Source organism: Gallinula chloropus, assembly GCF_964237585.1.
Source record: "Gallinula chloropus genome assembly, chromosome: 21".
Classification (NCBI taxonomy): Eukaryota; Metazoa; Chordata; class Aves; order Gruiformes; family Rallidae; genus Gallinula; species Gallinula chloropus.
This window is the reverse complement of record NC_140106.1, coordinates 9,083,487-9,106,657: the sequence shown is the minus strand read 5'-3', so window position 1 is coordinate 9,106,657 and position 23,171 is coordinate 9,083,487. Positions and strand designations below refer to the sequence as shown.

At 58.9% G+C, this 23,171-nt stretch overlaps 1 protein-coding gene across 1 annotated transcript; it reads right to left on the bottom strand.

Annotated features, from left to right (window-relative positions):
- Positions 1–159: 159 nt before the first annotated feature.
- On the bottom strand, positions 160–21,684 carry TACC1 (transforming acidic coiled-coil containing protein 1; the record flags this gene model as incomplete). The annotated part of the gene is made up of 14 exons (XM_084273923.1): positions 160–228; positions 1,391–1,511; positions 2,384–2,490; positions 2,936–3,096; positions 3,198–3,241; positions 3,676–3,752; positions 4,013–4,147; positions 6,295–6,350; positions 8,256–8,454; positions 8,965–9,025; positions 11,243–11,278; positions 12,320–13,394; positions 20,276–20,391; positions 21,512–21,684. The coding sequence occupies 14 exons, from the start codon at positions 21,682–21,684 to the stop codon at positions 160–162; spliced, it is 2,430 nt and encodes an 809-aa protein (XP_084130049.1).
- Positions 21,685–23,171: the final 1,487 nt, after the last annotated feature.

Here is a 23,171-nt window from a genome sequence, read left to right as displayed (position 1 = left end):
GGGGAGCAGGCAGCTGGACACATGTGCTTCTCTGCTGGGGGGGTGGGGGGGTTCCTGGGTGATAAGGCAAGGTGCTTGACGTTACGAGGAAAGCAGCCAAGTGCAGAGTGCTGGACGAGGGGCATTGGGGGGTGGGGGGGTGGGGGTAGGGGGGGTCACTCAGTCTGTCTTGCCCAGCTTGGCGATCAGCTCGTCGCAGATCTTGGTCAGCTCCTCAATCTCCTGGTTCTGGAAGAAAAGCAGACCTTGTGGATCCCTGCAGAGGCACAGATGGGGGATAAACACCCCAGTCCATCTGCCACCCAGCCAGTGCAGGATGGGGTGGCTGGTTCCTCCCCCAGCCCTTGCAAAAAGCTGCTCTGCGCATCATCCAGGTGCTGCAAGGATCCCTGTGGTCACCCCTCCTTGCCCCCAACACATCCCAGTGCTGCACAGAGACACCCCCCCCTCTCAGCTGCAGCCCCCCCCTCAAGCTCTGTGTCAGTTAAGGGGTCCTGCCCATGCTTTGAGTCAGCAAACACACACCAGCCTTGAGCAGGGCCTGGGCAGAGCTCACCCCTCCTCCCTTACAAGAGGATGTACACCCACCCCACCCCCCATCCCCCACCACCACACACAATCAAGAACAAGAAAACAAAGCAGCCAAAATACCCCCCCAAGTAAAAAAAACCCAACCCCAAAAAAAACCCAAAACCATAAAACAAGTGAAGAAATACCCCCCAAAAAAACCCCAACCCCCAAAAAACCCCCAAAACAACCCCATAAAACAAGTGAAGAAATACCCCCCCAAAAAAACCCAACCCCCAAAACCCCCCCAAAAACAACCCCATAAAACAAGTGAAGAAATACCCCCACAAAAAAAAACCCAACCCCCCAAAACAACCCCATAAAACAAGTGAAGAAATACCCCCCCAAAAAAAAACAACCCCCAAAAACAACCCCATAAAACAAGTGAAGAAATACCCCCCCCAAAAAAAACCAACCCCCCAAAAAACCCCCCAAAAACAACCCCATAAAACAAGTGAAGAAATAACCCCCCAAAAAAAACCAACCCCCAAAAAACAACCCCATAAAACAAGTGAAGAAATACCCCCCCAAAAAAAACAACCCCCAAAAACAACCCCATAAAACAAGTGAAGAAATAACCCCCCAAAAAAAAACCCAACCCCCCAAAACCCCCCAAAACAACCCCATAAAACAAGTGAAGAAATACCACCCCCCAAAAAAAACCGAACCCCCAAAAAACCCCCCCAAAAAAACCCCAACCCCCAAAAAACCCCCCAAAAACAACCCCATAAAACAAGTGAAGAACACAGAAAGGATGCTCAAAGGCAGGAAACCCAGAGCAAAGCCCTGACAGCTGTCAGGGGTGAGGCAGGGTGGCCGGTACCTTCTGCTGGAGGGCTCTCTCCAGGGATTCCACCCTCATCTGCTCCTTGCGCAGCCCGGCGTGCAGCGCCGCGCTCTCCGCCTTGGCTTTGGTGCGCACCTGGGCGATCTCCTCGTTGGCTCTGCAAGGGGTGGAGGGGGATGGAGAGGAGGGGAGAGGGGTCAGGTCTTTGGGGAGCACAGCAACACGCCAGGACCGCATGGCACCGGCAGAGCCTGGCTCCTGGAATGCACCAAGAGGTGGATTGTCCAGCACAGCGTCACCAGGTTGGAAAAGACCTTTAAGATCATCAAGTCCAAACATTCCCATCCTGTGCTGAAACAGAGCCCTGAGCGCCTCATCTGCCCTTTCTTAAACACATCCAGGGTGGGTGACTCAACCCCCTCCCTGGGCAGCCTGTTCCATATGGAAAAAGCTGCGTGGAGTGGGATTAATTCGGCTCCTCCAGACCCCTGCATGGGAACTCTGCTCTCTCAGAGCAAAGCCAAGCCAATTCCTCACCTACTTCACTAGGAGCTACCATGGGCTGGTGAGCTACTGCTCATCCCACATGCTGAACTGGGGGGGGGGAACTTGTTAAGTGGCTGTAAATTGACTGTGAGCCTCAGTTTCCCCAGTGGGAGAAAAAAAAAAGAGGCAGAGATCAGAGAGCCCACCCAGGGCTGGTGCACCAGCTCAGAGCCCAGCCAGGGCTGCTGCACCAGCTCAGAGCCCACCCAGGGCTGCTGCACCAGCCCAGAGCCCACCCAGGGCTGGTGCACCAGCCCAGACCCCAACCAGGGCTGGTGCACCAGCCCAGAGCCCACCCAGGGCTGCTGCACCAGCTCAGGTATGGCAGTTTCAAGTTGCTTGAGCCTGAGGTTGGAAAAAGCCACTGTTCCCATCAATAAACTCCTGCTTCCCAAGCTCAGGAAAGCCACGCTGCCCTAACAAGGTCTTTCAGCATCCCAGGAAGCTCCTCAGCGCTCCCAGCAATCTCCTGCACGACCTTACTTGTCTAATTTCTCTTCTGCATGGACTTTCAGGGCCTGATAACGCTGCTCTTCTTGCTTGACCCGGGTTAAGTAATCCTGAGCACACTTCTTCAGGGCTTCTTCGTTCTGGGGAGAAAGATGAGTGAGTTAAAAAGTGCATCTGTCTGTGCTGGGACCCAGCTGCTCTGATGGGATGAGCATGAAAGAAGAAGGGGTTAAATTCACTCAGCTTTTCCCTTATGCAGGTGGAGCTGGGCTTTCCCAGGACACAGTGCCCTGGAAGCTGCTCTTCCCTGCTTGGGATGTGACATCCCACTGCTGGCAGCTCAGGAGGAGCAAGCAGGCTCTCAGCAATGCCTTCCTCTGGCATGGGAAAGGCTCAAAGAGGTTGTCTGTCAGAGAGCAGGCAGAGGAAAGGGAGGTAGTGGTCCTCTGAGCAAGGATCAGGGATCCCTGCACTTGGAGCAGGGATGGGAGAGCCACAGAGCTGCAGCACGGGGTGAAGCAGGGGCAAGGCTGGCACAGGAACCCTGAGCCCAGGGACTGAGGAAGAGGGAACCAAGGTAAGAACCTTCTTGAAGCCTTCCAGGACGCCCTTCAGGTTTTCATATCTCCTGAAGAGATCCGACAGTGACCTCTCCACCGAGTTGAGGTCTGCCAGAGCCTGGTCCTTCTCCATGGTGAGCTGCTGCAGGTTCTTCTGAGATGTCATGTTTGTCCTCTGCTCGTCCTCTGCGAGGGAGGAGAAGGAGTGGGGACACAGTGACCCAGTGGGGATGGCTGCAGCAGCCAGCCCCCTGCCCCACACACCCAGCTGGGTGATGGCACCTTACCTATCATCTGGGCAATGGTCTTCTCATACTCAGCCACGATTTTCCTAGAAGGAAAGGAAGGAAGAAAGGTGGAAAAAAAAGCTGGTAGGAGGCCAGAGTTTTTGTGTAGATGTGCACTCCCATCTCTGTGGCCAGCAAAGCACCCCAGGGACACCCCTTCCCCAGGCCACAGAGGCAGCAGCTCGTCTGTGGATGCTGCAGCTCCCACCATCTCTCCCCCCTCCTTCCATCTCCCCCTTCCCTCCATCCCTCCCCTCCCTCCAGCTGCTCAGGCTGGCGCAGCTAATGGGATTTATTCCTTCAACAAAAGGCTCAAGGCAGCTCAAGCACAAAGAGGACATGTGTCTTAACCACAGCCCACCCCGAGGATGCTGAGCTGCATCCTCCCATGAGAGGCCCTGCTAACCCAGCTCCCACGGGGAGCAGAGTGCTCAGCACAGCTCTGGGCAGGAGAACATGGGAGGAGGAGGCTTGGTACCTCATCTCCAGGACTTCCTGGTGGCTCTCTTCGTATTTCTTCTTCCACGCGTTGGCTTCCATCTCCTTTGTGATGATCTAGGTTGCAGCAGACAAGAGGACCCTTGGGATGTGCTCAGGGTCATCGCTCCCCTTTGCTGTCCCACCCCTGGGATGTGTGTGTGGGACCAGACCCACCCTGGGCAGAGCAGAGCTGACCCTGACCCTGCTCCCCACCCACCCACCCAGACGCCAGGACAGGGTCCGGCAAGGAGCAGCCCTGGGGTGGCTGCTGTGGGGGGGTACCCAGGGATGATGGGGTGCTGGGTGGTGGGGAGGATGGGGTGCCCAGCTCTTACCTCCTCTCTGATGAGGGTGAGCACAGCTGTCTTCTCAGCCTCACTGAGGCAGATGCTGTCCAGGGGACTCTCGCTCCGGCTCACGCTGCTGATGGCTGGGGGGGACTTGTCCATGGAGCACAGCCCAGGGTTGCCCTGGAGGGGGGGGAATGACCCAGCTGGGATGCTGTGTGGGTTTTCTTTTCACCCCACTTGCCTCATTGCCCCCCATTTTATCTGCCTCAGTTCTGGCACCAACCCTCTCCACATGCACACACTGACACTTCACAGCCCAGTAGCCAAACCCAGTATCCAAACCCAGTATCCAAGCCTGCTAGAGCCCATACAGGGATTTTAGTGCCCTTTCTGCCCTGGCCTTTCTCACCAGGGGCTGGGGCTGTGCTTTTGGGCACCCACAGGCTATCCTGGGGCTTAGCACCCCAATGGAGAGACCCAGTTGAAGCCCGTTTGGGGAGGAGGAGACCCAGCCCTGAGCAGAGATGTGCTCACAGCTGACATCCCTCTCCCCACTTTGGTTTTAATCTATCTCCAGCCTGGAGGAACTTTGCTGATGGAGAGCCACATGTGGGGTGGGGGGAAGGAGGGGGGTCTGTGAGGGCCCAGCTCACCTGTCCCCATCACCTCCCTGTCAGCTGGTGCATCCAAATCACTGCTGGGGCATTTGCTGACCATGCCAAACATAGAAGGGAGCTGGTGGGGGAAGCAGGCTTCCCCTCTCTGACCCAGCTCCTGCTCCCCTCCCCAAGGCACAGCCCTGCTCATCCCACAGTGTCCCAGCTGTCCAGGAGAGCTCTGAAACCAGAGATGTTCAGCAGGGCTCCCAGCACCCTCCTGTTTCCATTAGGGGTGCTCCTAAGAGGGCTGAAATGTTTGTACCCTCATCACTCGCTGCCTCCTCCCTCTGGCACCAGCGCTGCAGGGATCTAACTGGGGCAGGGGAAGGGGGGGGGGGGGGGGTTAGCACTCAGCCTTGGGACCCAGGTGCCTGGATACCAGCCCCATCCCTTCCCTGGAAGGGTCCTGGAAGCCTCCAGGAAAGCATTCCTTCAGACAGAAGCTTGCAGCGCCGCCTGCTCCTCCTTTCAGCAGGGCAGCTGAAGTGACAGCCCACAGCAGTTCCCATCTCCTTGGGAACCGGCTGCCAGGCCATAAATAGAGACCTGCTTTGGAGGAGGCAGGCTGCTTTGGCAGTGTTTTGGAAACCAGAGCACTGAAGTGGCTTCTCTCTCTCTGTGCTTCCCCTGGTCCAAGCAGGATGGGAGAGCCCCCCTCTCACCCCAACCCCAGGGTGCAGGTTTGGGTCTGGGCAGCTTCAGCCCGACGTGGGTTTGGTGGCAGCAGCATCCCACAGCACCTCCCAAAAGCAGAGGTTCACCTCAACACCCACAATTTCCTCCATCCCAGGGCAAACCCTCTGGCACTGTGGTACTGGGATGACCCCAGTGTGTCCGCCGGAGCCCAGTCTGCCCACAGCCCCCCCACCCCCCAGTGCCAAACAAAAGGTTCACTTTGCCTAATGTCCTTGTGGGGCTTAGCACAGTTAAATCTGTCTCAGAGAAGCTGATTTTGCTGATGTGGCTAATCTCATTGTCATCTGCTTGCCACCTCCAGCAGCTTTGGCTCCAGGGTGGCTGAGCTGGCACAAGGTCCCCCTGCAGTGGAGGGGTCTCAGGGCCACTCCAACAGCTCCTCAGGGGCAATTTGGGGGGTGCCCCTGTGCAGATGTGCCACTGCCAGGGTGGCTTCTTGTATTAATCCCCCCCCTGCTTCCTCTGCTGCCAGCTGCCTTCTTGAAAGCAGCCTCTAAGGATGCCCTGTAGAAGGGACAGGCACCAACGGGTGGACTCGATGAGACACAACCCCTGCCCCACAGCTGGGCCCTTCCCCACCTCCTTCACCCTCTCCCAAACGCTGTGGTTGCTCTCCTTGCCCTCCCACAGCTGCAGCCCCTGCTACTCACCAGCTCCACCACCAGCATCTCTCCCTCCCACGCTGCCAGCATCGGGCACCCACCCAGGGAGGAAACCATCCTCTGCCCTGCTGGGAAATCACCCCCATGGATATCAAGTCCCTGCGTGGGCTTTCCAAGGATTTTTAACTCCCAGAGAAACTCACTTGCAGGGAGGTTTCAGCAGCACTCCTGGAATTACAGCAGCACTTGCTGCATCTCCTACCCCCAGCCCCGCAGCCCTCTGCATGGTGGGGCAAGGGGATGGCAGAGCCCCCCCCCCACCCCCCCAGCCTCCCTGCAGATGAGGGGGGAGGAAGCAAAAGGCACTCACAGGGAAGATGCCAGGCCCATCCTTTTCCATCTGCTTGGTGCTCTCCTTCTCAAAGCCTAAAGAGAAGGAAAGACAACCTCTTAGCTACCTGGAAAGCAGAGCCTGGTGGGACACTCAGATTTGCTGGGATGCCGAGAGGTACCCCTGGGTCTGCACATCCCCTGAACCTCCCTTCCCAAGGGGGAGGAAGGTGTCCCTGCCCTTCGCTTTCCAACCCTGGCAGCCGGGACGCATCCTGCGCCTCTGCCCTGGGCGTTTGCTCATCCCACACTCCAAACCAACACCCCCCTCTGGTGGCAATCCAGCCCGTGTCCCCACAGCCCCCCACCGCTACCAGCCACTGCCAGGACCGCAGCGGGCTTGGAGGAGGAGGAGGAAGGGAGGATGCATCCCTGGGGTGCAGCCCAGCTGGCGTGGGACACTCCAAATAGCACTAAAGCCTCAGCCCACACCAGCTGGGCCCCGCAGCCTCCGAAGGAGCTGCCGCATGGCCCCTGCTATTCTTATCTACAGCGAAGGGCTGATAAAAGCCACCTCCCCCCCCCCCTCCTCCTCCCCTGCCATGGGATACAGCCCATAACTCCCGCAGGCAGCTGCAGGCACGACCGGCTATTCAAGGGTTAACCGAGCAGAGGAACCAGCATGGTCAGAGCCCAGCTAGGAAAGCATGGAGGCAACACCACCCTGGCTTGCCTAGAGACCCCCCCACCAACCCATTTATCTGTGGTTAGGGGCTGCTTGCCATAGCTCACAGCACCGGTGCTGAGCCCCAGCACCCCTGCTCAGCCCTCTGAGGCCAACAGCAATAAATAAACCCCCCCCAGGCTCTTTGCTGAGTGTTGAATTCTCCCTCCCTTGGGAGATAAAGGGCTGGTTTCCTCTCCAGAGAGCCGGCAGCTCAGGAGGGATGATGAAGGGGGAGCTGCAAACCAAACCCTCCTGCTCACACCTATAATTTTTCTATTGATTAAACGTCCCGTCATCTGGCTTTTAATTATCTTGTAATGGAGTTGGTCAGGAGGGTTAATTGCATTGCAGACAGACAGCAGAACGCCAGAGGGAGCTTTACAGGAGGGTTTCTGCAGCGACATGGAGATCTCCATCATCCACAGGCCTTGTGCTGGGATACTGAGTCAGAGTCACAGGGGTTGGAAGGGACCTCCAGAGCTCATCGGGTCCAACCCCCTGCCCAAGCAGCTCCCTAGGACAGGGCACACAGGTCGGTGTCCAGATGGGGCTGGAATCTCTCCAGAGAAGGAGACTCCACACCCCCTGGGCAGCCTGTCCCAGGGCTCCCTCACCCTCACTGGGGAAAAGTTCTTCCACATGTTGGTGTGGAACTCCCTGTGCTCCAACTTGAGTCCATCACTCCTTGTCCTGTCCCCACAGACACTGAAAAGGGGCTGCCCATTTTCCCCTGCATCCCATACTTCAGATATTGATAAACATTAATAAGGTCCCCCCCTTAGTCTTCTCCTCTCCAGGCTGAACAGCCCCAGCTCACTCAGCCTTTCCTCACAGGGGAGATGCTCCAGGCCCTTCATCATCTTTGTGTCCCTCCTCTGGACTCTCTCCAGGAGATCCCTGTCTGTTTGATCCCAGGGAGCCCAGAACTGGACACAACACTCCAGGTGGGGCCTGACCAGGGCATAGCAGAGTCCCAGCAGCTCTGAGCACCCCCCAACCCAGGAGAAGCAGAGCACAGACCGAGAACACCCCATCAGAACGGGGTGTGATTGCCCCTCAGCTCCACTTGCCGTGAGCACTGGTTTCAGAGAGGCACTGGGAGCACAGCACGTGCTGTGGGCAGGGAGCCTGACCACCCCAAGCCACCTCTGACCCCAGTGCCACGTGGGCAGAGCACTTCACCAGTGCTGTGAGCTGTGGCAAGGCAGGAGGGCTTTGCCTGGGTGCACACACAGCGTGTCCCTGGAGCCAGAGGCAGCCAGGGTGCTCCTCACCTGCCTCCACGCCGTGTTTCACCGCCGGCACGGGAACGTTCGAGCACTCAAAGTACTCCAGGTCATCTTCTGGCTCCCCCTTCTTCTCCAGCCCAGCTGGTTTCAGCGTGGAGGTGGTGGAGGCCAGCTTCTCCTCATCAGTGGCATGTCCATCCCGATTTGCAATATCCGGGATGTCTGAGATCAAGGCTCCTTCATCCTGTGGGATCAAGGCAGGAGGTTAAGCAGGACCGAGCTAATCCATATGGATCAGGCAACCAGCCTGCCTGGACAGCCCATGGAAAGCAGGGGGAGGCTTAGCATCCACCCACAAGCTGCTCCCCACCGGCTCCCTGGTGGGTTCCAGCAGAAGGAAACACAGGGTGCTGGGGACAGAAAGTGATTAACAAGTAAATTCCATTAACCCAACCACAGAGCTTGGTGCTTTGCCCTGGCCCACGCTGAGATACCGCCCGTTCCCTAACGGACCACGCTGCAAACAGTGTCTACTGGCCAGGAATCATCCCCCCCCAGCAAGGGACAGGCTGAACTGAGTGAGCCCCAAGCACAGCTCTCTCCCTGCCTGTGGGGAAGATGCTCATCCCACAGGAGCTGCTGCCTTCAGGGAAACACCCTGCCATGGCTATAGCCACGCTGAGCCACTGCCCACGCTGCTGTCCAAGCATCCCTGTGCCCAGCCAGCAGCTCCCCAGGAGCAGCTCCCACCTACCTGGGCACAGACATCCAGGACCAGGGACTGTGTCTCGTATTGCTTCACCTTGCAGCCGCTCCTGCAGAGGAGAGAGAAGCAGCCAGCTGAGGCAGGGGGTCTTGGAGCTGGGGAAGGGGAGGTGGGGGTGGTGTCTACATGGGGAGGATGCTGGGGGGGGGGGGTGGGGGGGGCACGTGCGAGACAGCCCAAGCAAGGGGAGGCAGCCCCAGCACTAGCATTGCACCCTGCCACATGCCAGCAGCCCCACTCACCGGTGAAATATCGAGGCAGAGAACGTTCTGGAACCAACGGGAGGAACAAGGGAACCAAAAGAAAACCAACAGACCCCCAAACACACACACACACACACACAACCACAAAGCAAATTGGGTTCGTCTCAGAAGTGTTTATTCCTGCCAAAGGTACGGAGCAGAGAAAGGACCCCGAGGTGCTGACAGAGAGAGGGGGGCAACTGCCAGCAAGGACCAGCTTCCCTTGCTGCATCCTGGCCCTGTGCATCCAGCATGACAGCGTCCTGATGGCTGTGTGCCCACGAGGCTGCTGCAGGAACCGTGTCCAGGCTGGCTCACGCCCCGTCCCCACGGCTGGAGGTTTGTCTGGGACATCTCCACAGCATCCATGTGTCTCCAACTCCAGTCAGAGCCACCAGAGAGCTCTGCTTCGCTCACAGGACAGCACCAGGGCAGTGATCCGTGCCTTGTCTGCTCCTCCCCTGGCCAGATCCAAACGCTGTCCCGAGGAGAAGGGTCTTGTGGAGGGGAGGAGGTTCAGCTCAGGATGGTGGTCCCATGGCTGGGTGCTCTCCAGCGAGGCAGCTCTCCCAGGCACCACCCTGGGGCTCAGCCACGCAGGACCACAGGCTTGGCTGCACCCTGATATTCCAGCATCAGCATCTTCCCTCAGCCCACCACAGGTACACCAGGGAGGGGGTCTCCACCACTGGACTCTGTGCTCCCCACCATGGGGACTCAAGCAGATTTAAAGAGTGATCCCCCAGCCACCCCAGGCTCCCTGTCCCACCACATACACCTGTCAGCAGAGCACAGAGAGCCACGTGGCACAGCACACACAGGTTTCATTTGCACACTCACACACCCCCCAAGGTCAGACTGAAGGAAAACCTCCCTCCACTGGTTTTCTCCATCACTCAACTCCAGTAGCTAAGCCACAGCTCACCAGGTCCTTACCCACCCCTCTCCACCCTGCCCCATCTCCTGGGGCAGGTGTCACCATCTGGGAACTGGTTTGCTCTCCCCCATCACAACCAGCTGCAGAATTCAAGGGCATGTGGAAAGGGGAGAGGGCAGCCAAGGCAGACACCCCAGCTCTGCCCCACAGCTGGGACACACACAGCCACCCACACATGGGTCATGGTCAAACCCAACCCTGGGTGGATCTGCATTGGAGACAGAGATCCCCTGGCTGAAACCGTGCTGCTAAAAGGCAGCTCAGTCCTCAGCAGAGGCACAGACGTCAGCACCTGAGCCCAGCGCTGACTCTGCCCGTGCACGTGGCAGGTGGCACTGGGCAGACAAGAAGGACACTGGTGTGGATGGTGTAAGATCAGGAGCTAAGCCCAGCACGCCCCTTTCCTCTGACATGGGATGGAGCCCAGAGCATCCAGGGATGCTGAGCATCCCTGGGAGATTAAGTGGGGGTCACCCAGTCGCCCCTGTGGGCTGGAAGCCCTGGGCAGCAGCACGGCTGGGCACACAGCACGGCGCACTCGATATTTCACCGGTGTCCTGCTGTGCACCCTCATGCTGGGGGTACAGCACAGCTCCACTGCAGCAGGGCAGGGCAGCGAAGGGGGGCTGCTTTACTCAGGCTCTGCTCTGTATCCCCATCCAGGATCCCCCCAGAGCAGCTCCACAGCCCAGCTTTGGGCACAGAAAGGATGCTTCAGGGGACAGCCACAAGCAAATCAGCTCCGGCAGCCACCAAAGTCTGAAGAGAGACGTGTGTGGAGCCAAACTCCCTGAGGAGACAGCCCCCAACTCCCTCACACACCCCCCCCCCCAACACTTTCCAGCTGCCTGCATGGTGGTTTTGCATGGGAGGGGGTAAGAAACACCCTCAGTCCCTCATTTTCAGCCCTAAAATCCACCCATCTTTGCAGAGACACAAACCAGACAGCGGAGAGCAGGAGTCAGAGGGAAAGAAGGAGCCGGCATGCCGTGGAGACGAGTGGGGCCAGCACACACCCAGAGAGAGAGAGAGAGAGAAGAAAACCAGCAAAGGAAAAGAAGGAATAAATAGAGAAGAGAGTACTTACAACAGAAAACAGAGAAATTTCACTTGCTCAGTGGTCCTGATGCCCCAAAGCATGGACAGGGAGAGAGACAGACAGATGGAGAGAAGAAGAGCGTGTGAAAGACCTGGGTGTTAACTCTCCTCTGGAGAAGCACAGCGACTTGCCCATGCTCTGCCTTTGTGGAAGGAACACACAGATAAAAGATGCTCCCCTTGGGCATTCCCTATTTGGGGTGGTGAGATGAGATTCAACTGTAAATCCTGCTGCTGGGGCAGGAGAGTGCCCGGAGAAGCCCACGCTGCTCTGAAGTGATGGGGAGGGAACCCAAATGGGAGCTTCCCCTTGCTGCCAGAGCTCCAGCACACAGGAATGCCGACTCTTAGAAAGCATCAACACCCTACAAAGTACTTCCAGGTGAAAAAAACACCCTTGCCCATGAGGTTTTTACCTGCCTTCTCTGTACAAACCCACCAGACCATTCGTTAGCAGAGCAGCAGCTTGTTCTGGGCTTCACTGTCAACCCAGCCCCCAAAACCCTGTTCTCCTAAAACCTTCCCTTCCAAGCACCTCACTAGTTCAGTGAGGGACAAGAAGCATCCTACCGCCTGCACAGTACCAACATCTGCCTGTTTAACCTCTGCTCTCTCCAAAAGGAAACACAAAACATCCCAGCAGCAGCTGATTCCCCCAGAAGATGCTCAACACCCAACACACTTGGCAAACCCAGGCTGAAGCCTCCAGTTTAGGTTTGCCCTGACTCCACGACCCCACAGCACCTCAAACCTGGTCCCCCACACACACACTTCAAGCTGGAGCCCCCAAAGGGGTTTCCAAAGAGGTAGAAATCCAAAAGAGGGATTTCCTCCTATGCAGGTCCTGATCAGCCCTCCCTGCTCCATCTGGGACTCAGAGCATCGGCACCACTCCGGGATACCCATCCCTCTCCTCCCATCCACTGTGGAGCATGGTAGGGATAGAGGAGCTGCTCCTCTACCAGGACAAGGGCTGGACACAGCAGCACCCGAGGATGCACCGTGGTATTTTGGGATGGCTCAGGGGAACGGAGGGGGGATGCTGGCTGTGCGCAGCGGCACTCACGTTATCAGGCGTGACTTGGGCTTCTTTGGGGAGTCTCTGCCTTTGGTGAGATCCTCTGGCATCTCCAGCGCCTGGGACTCCAGGATCTCATTGAGGCTGTTCTCAGCAGCAGGGCAGGAGTCAGCAGTGGAGCCAGCCAGCGTCTTGGTGGGCTTGAAGGGATCCAGGGAGTCAAAGTTGTCCGGGTCAAACTGGTAAGAGCCCTTGGGGAGAGTGGGGGAGTTTTGTAGGGCTGAGCTGGCTCCAAAGGGGTTCAGACTTGGGCTGTCCCAGTGTGTGGAACCCAGTTTGGGGGAGCCCTGGTGTGGTGGTGGCTCCGTGGGACCCCTCTCTGCGTTCTCAGCTGTTTTCTTGGGGGACTCTCGGTGCCTCTTCGGTGTCACCTTGCTGGCTGGGATCCTGCTGCCTTTCCTGGGAACAGCTCTCCTGGCCTCCACGCTCTCTCCCCCCTCTGGAAAATCACCCTCAGGTTTCAGGACCTGCCCTTTGGGTTCTGGGCTCGGGTCCCCCTCCAGCTCACCGGGGCTGCTGCTGGGATGGGGGAGGCGGTGGGGGGATGCTGGTGGGGGGCTCTGCAGCTGGCAGCCCCCTGTGACAAAGATGTTTCTGCTCTCATTTGGCTCAATCCCATAGGATGCTTGGGGCACCGGGGTCTCCTCTGTGGGTTCTTCCGTTGCCCCCCCCAGTGAAGGTGATTTCCCTCTCCAGCTGGGCGAGCACTGCTGGGACAGAGCATCAGCCTTGGGCTCCACCAGCCCCGTGCTGGTATCATCTGCTGGGTCCTCTCCCAACATGACCCTCTCCTGGCTGGCTCTGCCCTCATGGGGCACTGGGACCGGCTCTGTGGTGGGCACAGTGGGACAGCCAGTGTCAGCCCCAGTCCCCAGTGTGGCTGGAGGGTGGATTTCAGCTGGTGGCTGTGTCAGGGATGAGTCTTCAGGGTTGGTTTCCTCTTTAGCATCCAAGCTGGCTTTGGGGGCTCCAGCCTCTGGTTGAGCCTCATCTTTGGGGTGCTTCCCTGGCGAGCTGTCCTGGTGGGCTTCCCCTACCAGCAGGTCACCGTGGCCAGGGGGCTCTGCAAAGACAAAAGGAGGTGGTTAGACCCCCTACTCCAGCCAGCCACACACCCCTATTCCAGAGGGGTTCCTCTCCCCTCCTCACTCCTGCTCCAGGGGTCAGATTTCACAGGGGATGCACGGCCCCCAAAGCTCAGCCAACCCACCCACCCAAATGACTGCAAAGGCTGGGGCTTCTAGAACTTTCTCTTAAGCCTGAAGCCCAGCAACACAGCAGCACATCCACAACTTCCCAGGCAGAGCACGAGCTCCTCAGGGGTCTGCATCACGCTGGTAGACCTACCAGCATCCCCAGTTGTGCCTTCCCTCTCCCCACTGCCTGCTCCCACCCAGGGGGGCTCTGCACAGCCCGATGGGCTCCCAGCCCAGGACCGACCACAGTGGGAATGGCAGTGGCAGGAAGTCTCTGCTTGCCAGGGCAGAGAGCTAGATGCTACCAAGAACTATGTAGGGCAGGAGGACAGGAGAAGACACCACGAATCGTGGTTAAGGGGGCCCCAAGGTGAGTGGGAAGGGGATGCAGAGGGAAACTGCCTGATGGAAACCGCTCCCCAGAGCTCAGCTGCTGCTCCCCGAGGTGTGAGGGTGGGTTTGGCAGGACTCCACTGCCCCCTTACCCAAGGGGGTATCGCTTGACACCCCTTGCCCTCCCGTGGAGATGCCCAAAGTGGGTCCCTCCAGACACAGCACCCACCTGCAGTCCCTGCCCTCGCTCAGCATCGCTGCATCAATGTGAGGAGCCAGAGCACCAGGAGAGGAAAAACTCTGGGTGCCTGTGGGCCAGGAGGGAGGGGGGGCACAGGGGTACAGTGAGACACCCCCCTCCCCCAAAAGAGCAGTTTCAGCCCTGCCTGCAGAAATCCTGCCTGCACATCTCAGCCAGGCTCAGCACACGGCTGTCAGGAGCTCCTTAATCACAAATCCTGCTCCATGACTTAATCACTGTTACTCCAATCCCTCCTCCTAAATCCTTTTACTGTTCTAATCTTTTCTTTGCTCTCAGGGGATGGGGAAGCTCCTTACCTACCCAGCATCCTGAAAGCGACACCCACCCTGCACCCAGAGCCAGGATCTCAGCACAGAGGGACAACACCCAGTGCCACCTTCACCCAGCACCTCTTCTCCCACATCTCAACCAGGGGTGACTGCACAGACCCCTTGAGATAAGGCAGAATGGGATGCTGCTGAGAAATCAAGCCCAGAAAGGAAGGAGGGGTGGGGAGGGGAAGGTGCTTTAAGATTTAGTTTTTATGTCCCATTGTCCTATTTTGATTTGTTTGATAATAGATTAATTTTATTATATTGGTTTTAAATATTATTATATTAATAGTTAATAAATTAACCAATTATTTATTGTATTTACTCATTGAATTGTTGTCTGAATATTCATGAGTAATAATTATCAATCTATTTGATCTTAATATATTAAAATATATTAATGGTGGTGCAATGTTAATTAATAAATTAATTAACCCCCCCCCAGTCAAATCTGTTTTGCCCATGACAATAACTGCTCCCAGCCCTTAGCTCAGCCCACAAGCCTTTCATTATACCTCTTTTCCCTGCCTGGGGTGACAGAGTAGCTTTGAGGGGGGCACCTAACCCCCAGCCAGGGTCACCCCACCACACTGCCAGAAGAAAAGCCAATCAGGCAAATAACCAGTCCCAGACCCTAAGCCAGCACCCCTGACTCAGCTGATGGCTCACAATTGATCCCTAGGCCACTAAAAGCCACGGGGATGAATCATGAGGGGCTGGGTGCACCCTGAGACTGCAAAACACAAAGCTCCCTCCCACTGCAGAAGAGCTGCTTCCAAAGAGCTGCTGCCTGGCTGCCCCAGAAAAAAAAACCCCATCAGCAAACACCAACCCAGTGGAAACGTACTTGAAGTGCAGCCAGGAACCACTCCGAGCCAAGCCCTGCCAGGTCCCCTCTCTCCATCATTAGGGAACCAGGGAAAACCTACTTCCCAGAGCCCCCCCAAAGAGCATCCTCCCTCTTGCTGCGCTGCTCAGCGGTCCCAAACCCTCACCCCTCGCCCTGGGTGAGAAGAGCAGGCTTCCAAGGCAGGGCAAAAGGCACCTTTGAAATGCATTTCACATTCCCCCCCGGAAGGTTTTGCAGCTGCTGTTCTCACAGGCATAAGCCCAGCCCGGTTTCTAACCCGGGTAGAGCTTAATTACTTCTTGAGTAACGAGCAGCCGGCACGCAAACCGCCTCTCCTGGCTGTGGGTGTCTGCAGGGTGGGGAAGAGAAGGGCTGGTGCATGCCCTCAGCACAACCATTTCTTCACAAAAACAGGAACCAGCAACCCTCCCAGGTCACCCAGTTTGGGGATTCACTGGTTTTCTGTGGCCTGAGACAGCTCAGCTCCTCTGCTCCCCTCTCTGCCTGCTGGCACAGCCCAGCCCAGCCAGTCTAAGAAGCTGAGGAACTGGAATATACTGGGATGGTGAAGGTGGGGGGTGATGGGCTGGTTTCTGAAGTAGGGCCATCCCCTCCTGGGAGCTCAGTGGGACTTTTCCCCCCCCACCCCCCTCTCCAGGGAGGCCCCAGGGATGAGACAGGTATTTAATCACTTGTCTGAGTTCCCACTGCACTCTGGGTCCAAGCAACAGCTCTGAGGAGCCAGGAGGAAGGGATGAGAGCTTGGGGGGGGGGGGTGGGAGGGTGCCCACCTCCACTGCAAGAGCCCCTCTCTGCACCCCAAAACACTCACACAACGCCCCAGGGTCCCTGTTTTCTGCTTGTGCCAAGTTATTTGCCCTCCCCAGGGGACCACCACAGTTTTGGGGACCAAGGCCACATCAGGGCGAGTTCACATCAGTGCCAAGATCACCCTGTACAGAGGAGCCAACACCCCCAGGTCAATTAATTCCACTGCTGGGATGAAGAGTGTGATGGTTGGTGGGGCAGAGCCCTCACTGCAGGGACCTGCCAGGGACCACGGGTGCTCCCAGGGCACCATCCAGCTGCTTCCCACAGGGATGGGGTGACAGTCCCTGCTGATGCGAGCAGGCAAACCACCCCTCCCCACCTCCAAACCCTTCCTGTGAAGCAGCCCCAGAGGTGACTGCATCCCTCTGGGATGCATCCCACACAGCTCCTGCCCAGCAAGGGCTGGGGGAAGCAGCCTGGCCCTGGATTCACACACACCCCCCTTACCAGCTCCAGCCAGGCAGCTGCGGTTCCTTCCCCCCTCCCTCCCTGCATTTCCTCAGCCTCCCACCAGCTGCCAAACATGGGGAGCCTGTGTTCCTGCAGGAACAATCACACAGGATGCAGGAACCAGCAACCCAAGGGCCTCATGGTGCTGGGGAAGAGCCAAGGTCTGCCCAGCACCTCCGCCAGCTACCTGGGTACCAGCATCCCGAGCACATCCTGATCGCATCGGTGCAGCACTGCCTGCTCCCCAGGGAGCCCTTCCCAACCCCAGTGAGCTGAGCTGAGCTGAGCTGCCTGCAGCTCTCCCTCTTCCTCCACAGCCTGTGTGTGCAGTGACATCCCGAAGCGAGCCCCAGCTCCCCGCCACCCCCGTGCAGTCACGCTGGAGAGCTGCCCAGCACTCCCTCCACTCATGTCTCCTGCCAGGGAAACCAGCCTCCAGAAGCAGCCAGTGCCTCCCTGGGCGTCTCACTGCCCTCATCCTCCTCCCCTTTGGGGCTGAAGCTCTGCTGAATGGCCCATGGAACTCCAGGACAAGGCAGACAGGTTCATAGAACCATAGACTGGGATGGGTTGGGAGGGACCCCAAGGGTCACAGAGCTCCAACCCCCCTGCCACAGGCAGGGACACCAACCTCCAGGCCTGGAGCTACACAAGGTTGCCCAGGGCCCCAGCCAACCTGGCCTTGAACACCCCTAGGGATGGGGCACCCACCCCCTCTCTGGGCAGCCTGTTCCAGCCCCTCACCACTTTCTCTGTAAAAAACTTCCCCCCAATATCTAATCTCCCCCTTCCCTCCTCCAGCTTCACTCCATCCCCCTGTCCTGCCAGTCTCTGCCCTTTAACAAGCTGATTCCCCTCCTGTTCCTCTGCTCCCTTCAGGGACTGGAAGGCTGCAATGAGGTTCCCCCCACAGCCTTCTCTTCTCCAGCCTGACCCAGCCCAGCTCCATAGGGGAGCTGCTCCAGCCCTCTAACCACCTTCATGACCACCTCTGAACCCTCTCTTCACCCACCAGAGCAGGCTGCCACGGGGGGGGGGGGGGGGGAGAGGGGAAATGGGAGAGGGGAGAGGGGGCTCCCCGCAGCCCAGCGCAGGATGCCTGGCTGGGTGCGTTCAGCTGGGGCTCAGCTTCCTCCTTTCTGTTGCCGTTGTAACGGGCGCTGCTCTATTTTTAGACCTTTGCTGTGAAGCAGCAGCAGAGCAGCAGCACGGTGCTGCCACAAACGGGCCGGAAAACCCCCGTGTGCCTCCGCGCCAGGGGAACTGAACTGAAAGCCAAGCAGCCCCTTCCCATCCGGGTTTCTTGCTCCTGCTCGTCTCCTTACCCAGGGAAAAGCTCCTTCTGGGGGGGATGAGCGAGGGGAACAGGGTGGGATCACAGCCTCTGCTACTAGAGAAGCAACATAAACTAGGAGATGAAGCTTTGGAGCCACCCTGAATGGGCAGAAAGCCTGATAGTAGCTCCCCTCCCCATGGTGGAGGTGGGGGGGTGATGGGGTCAGCTGAATTTCTGTCTCTGAGAACAAGGTTTAATGCATCCAGGTATCTCCAGGAGAGGCTGTGCCTGCCCAAATGTGCCTTCCCCTGTTAAAGAGGGAAATCAGCTTGTTAAAAGAGCAGAGACTGGCAGGACAAGGGGGATGGAGTGAAGCTGGAGGAGGGAAGGGGGAGATGAGATATTAGGGGGAAGTTCTTTCCAGAGAGAGTGGTAAGGGGCTGGAACAGGCTGCCCAGAGAGGGGGTGGGTGCCCCATCCCTGGGGGTGTTCAAGGCCAGGTTGGATGGGGCCCTGGGCAACCTTGTGTAGCTCCAGGCCTGGAGGTTGGTGTCCCTGCCTGTGGCAGGGGGGTTGGAGCTCTGTGATCCTTGGGGTCCCTCCCAACCCAGACCAGGCTGGGATTCTATGATTCTATGAATGCTTGCCCACAGCCTGGGGGTTTCTGCTGCTGCCCCCTCCATGTGACAGGGCAGCAGTTTCAGTGCTGCTGAGCAGCCACACCACTGGGCTGCTTCCCAGTCACAGCATCCATCACTGCCACTGCTCTGGAGCAGATGGAAGGGTACAACGCTGCTGCGAAGCATCATCATGAAGATGAAGGCTTAACGTATAGATTACGGTGATTTAGCACCACAGGACGCCTCCTGAGCACTGCAATCCCTTCGATTGAGCCCAGGTAATCCCTGCCCAGCCCCCTTCTCAGAGGATGAAGGGATGGAGCCGAAGCTCCAGGAGGGATGGAGCTCTGGGCACAGTCACACCCGTGGGTTTGGCCCTGCCTCCTCTGACATCCAACTCTCCAGCAGCCAGCATGGAAAAAACAGCTTTTAGCAGAGATCATCCCAGCAGCCTCACAACACTGAGGCTGTTGTGTTGCAGGGAGCAGCCGGCTCCCTCGCTGCTGTGCCAGGCTGGCCACGAGGAACTGCTTGTCCCAGGATGGAGGGGCACAGGCACATTTCAGGGTCTCAAGCAATATGCTCCCTGAGAAGCTTTGGCAGAAATGATCCTCATACCTGCTAGGAAAGCCTTTACCTCCCCTCTCCCCCTCCATGGGCATTATCCCCCCCAAACTAAAGATGCCTCTATCATCCCTCCTTAAAAAAGGGAAGGATTATGCCAAGATTATGATGGTTACTGGCAGCACAAACTGAGTGCTCCCTCCTCTCCATCGAGGCAAAGGAGGCTGTGTGTCCCACAGGGATGGTTGATGGGTGCCCAGACCCAATCCCAACAGTGAAACCACTGGAGGAGGACAGCCACAGCACCCTGTCACCACCAAGGTGACGCAGCCACAAGCTCCAATGTCAGCTACCAGCCCACTGTGCAGCGTCACAAGTCCTGTACCAGGCACCCAGCAGCAGCGAGTGAGGGCAGAGGATGCTCAGGGCAGCTCCCCCAGGACCTCCCACCCTCTCCCCACACCCTGGAGGGGCTGCCTTCTTGCAGACACCCCCCGTGGGCTCACAAATGTCCTGACACTGCCCAGTCCCAGAGGACAGGGCAGGTCTCGTCCCTGCCCTCACCACCTCCAGCAAAGGTCCCAGAGCATCGAAACCACCTCCCAGTTCTGGGGGTGCCCAGAAGGCAAAGGGTTAATGGAGAGCAGCACTCAGAGGAGCAGCAGCCAGTGTGGGATGCAAAGACAAACCAGCAACAGCACGGGATGCTGCTGGCAAAGGAACCCCCACGTTTTCAGCAGATCCTTCCCAATCTCTCCAGAAATGGAGTTTAACAGCATCAGGCTTCTGGATCTTCAACAGCAGCCAGACAGCAAAGACACCCAGCTGCTAACTCTGGGAGACAGACCCCCACAACGAAGCCCCCATGGGACAGAAACCCAGGACCACATCAGCTCCTGCACCAGAGCCAAGGGTGAGCAAGGTGGGGGGGCTGTGACTGGCAGTCATAAAACAGCACAGTGATCATTTTGGGCATGAGCCAAGGAGGGGGGGACAACAAACAGACCCTTGTGAGCCCACACTGCAGCCCCCTCTCCTCCAAAGCAACACAAGCATCGCAGTGAGAGGACAGCCCTGAGCACACAGCCCCAAAACCCTGGCATTTGAAGCATCCAGGATATCACCCCCCCAAAAAAACCCCACGTAGGAGGCATTATTGAAAGCAAGTGACTTCTCCTCCTTGACCCCACCCTGCCTTTCCTCATCCAGAGCAGAAAGCTGAACAGCAGAAGGTGCAGGCTGGCTCTTTACCTTGGATCTTGGCCTCAGGCTCTGGCAGTCCCAGCGCTGGCTCACAGGACTCCTTTAGTGGGGAGCGGGTCGGCGTTTCTGCCTCGGGGGTCTCAAAATTACCTTCGGAGTCCGAGCTGCCGAGGAGGGGGGGAAAAGAGTGAGGAATTACCGCTTTCAAGGCTAGCTCTGAAATCCTCCACACTGCCTATACATCCAGCCAGACCGGCTCCTGGGCCGGGCGGCCGTGGGCATCCTGCGGCGGCCACTCTCTGCTGTCCAGCGGGACGCGCTAGCAAACGGAAAAGGGAGAGAGCAGGTGAAACAACAGCGTGAGCATCCCCCCCACCCCCCCCCCCACCGCCACCACCTCCCCTCCCCTCCTCCCGCCAACCCCGCACGTCCCCATCCTCCTCTCGCAGGGATCGCTTCTGTCAGGTCTTGCCCGAGCGGACACCACCGACCTTCAAGGGCGCGGTAGCTCCCAACCAATGGCATCCCCAAACCCCCCCCCTCGACCCCCAACACACACACTGCCGGCATCTTCCTCCCCACACTGCCAGCATCCCCACACACACACTACCCCCGCCGGCATCCTCTCCCCACACTGCCAGCATCCCCTCCCCACACACACCCCGCCGGCATCCCCTCCCCACACTGCCAGCATCCCCACACACACACACCCCGCCGGCATCCCCTCCCCACACTGCCAGCATCCCCACACACACCCCGCCGGCATCCCCTCCCCACACTGCCGGCATCCCCACACACACACACCCCGCCGGCATCCCCTCCCCACACTGCGGGCATCCCCACACACACACCCCACCGGCATCCCCTCCCCACACACACCCCACCGGCATCCCCTCCCCACACTGCCAGCATCCCCCCTCCCCACACCCCGCCATCCCCTCCCCACACCGCCGGTGTCCCCTCGATGCTGCTGCTGCTGCCGTGTGCCCGCAGCACCTCCCCGCAGAGCAGCCCCAGCCAGCGCGACGGCTCGGCCGCAGCCTGTGCCCCCCCACCCAACTCCTTCCCTCCCCTCCCGCGGTGCAGGCTGCAGACACCCCCCCCCCTTTCCCCTCCCCGGGCAGCCAAGCTGATGGCAGGCAGCGAGCGGGCAGCGCAGGGCGGAGGGGTCGGAGGGAAGGATGAGGCGGGGATGGGGGAGCACGACCGGGCGTGCCCGTCCCTGCGTGTGTCCCCGGGCCCGTGGGACGGCGGACCCGGGGTTGGGGGACGCGGGTCACTTGCCTGAAGCCGAGGGCCGTGCCCTCCACCGCCGAATCCTCCTCCTCCTCCTCCTCCGCCGCCCCTCCGGCTTCCCCCTCGGGGCCGCCGCCTCCTCCTCCTCCTCCCCGTACCGCCGACCAGGTCCACCGAGCCCACTGCACCGGCGAGAGGATCTGCCAGGCGCTGAACGCCATCGGCCCTTCCGCAGCTTCGCTCCCCGCGCCGCTCCCCGCCGGGCTCACTGCGGCCGCGCCGCCCCCATCGCCGCCAAGGGGCCTCCCCCGGACCGTACTACTCGGCGGCAGGGAGAGCGCCCGCCCCCGCCGCCCCCCCTCCCGGCGCCGCCCGGCCGGGAGGGACCGGCCCGCGGTAGCTCACACCCCCACCCCACCGCCCTCTCCCTCCCTCCGCTGGACGTGCCCGCCGGGGAGTGATGGGATGGGGATGGGGATGGGGGGGGGGGGAATGCGGGGCGGGATGCGGGACAGCGCTCCCGAGCCCCCGCCCCGGCCGGTGGGGTGATGACAAGCTGCGCTGCGCCCCTCCCTCGCTCTCTTCCCTCCCTCCCTCCCCACGCAAACTCCCAAATCTATCTAAATTCTGCCCAAACGCGGGCCCAGGGCATCCCCCGCGCGTGGCTCCAGCCCCGAAGCCGCTGTCACATCCCCCCCCATCCCCACACACACCCCCCTCCCCACTCCGTGCCACAAGAAACCCCCGCCCAGAAGGGTTTTGGCTGTGAAACCAGATCTCCTCCCCCCACCCCAGATTTATCCCGCATTGATATGGGCTGCACCTGTGCTGTGACACAGCCGGCGGGACCGCGGATTCCCTCCACTCATCCCCTTCATATCCCCCCCCCCCCCCCCCCTCCTCCCAACGCTCACTGGGAGCCAGCAGCTCCCAGGAAAGCCTTTTTTTCCCCCCGAGGTGGGGGGGAGTAAGGGGGTGTCGCCCAAAGCCAGGCAGGGCAGATCCCTCCCAGGGCTCAGGAGCAGAGGGCAGGGAAACACCTGCCCCTTCCATTTTTCCAAGGAAACACCGACTTCCAGAGCCCTGGCTGATGCTATATCCTTCCGTGGCAGCGAGTTTATTTATTTATTAAACTATTGTTGTTTAAAAATAACAGCCAACGCTCCCTGCAGACACACACACTCCCAGGCTGGCCTCCTTTGGGGATCTTGCCCCTTACAAAGGCTCCCCCCACACTTGGTAGAGAGAGGAGAGTAGCATCGCTGGTGAAAAGGGCTGTGAGGAATGTCCAGCGCTTTGGCAGCAGATCTGTTACACTCAAAGGCATTACTGGCTCTGGACAGTTGCTGCTGCAGAGCTCACAGCTCTCCAGAATCCCCCCCTGGGATGGCTCACCCCCCCCTCCCTCCTCCTCCTCCTCCTCCTCCTCCTCCTCCCAGCAGCCAGTCCCAGGACCCAGGAAAAGGGCAGACAACTGTCCCACTGCAAGACCAGCCCACCCCGTTGCAAAGCAGCGCTATTGGCCCTCTGTAACCACACACAGTGCTCACGAGGCAGGCTCAGGCCACAGCCCCGATGCTTTCCAGTGAATCATCAGCCAGCTCCAAGCACCAGGAATGTCTTCACATGGGCAGAGAGGCCTCAGGGTCAGACCAGAGCCGTCCAGCTTGTCTGGCTACCTCTGACACCAGCCTCCTTCAGAGGCTTC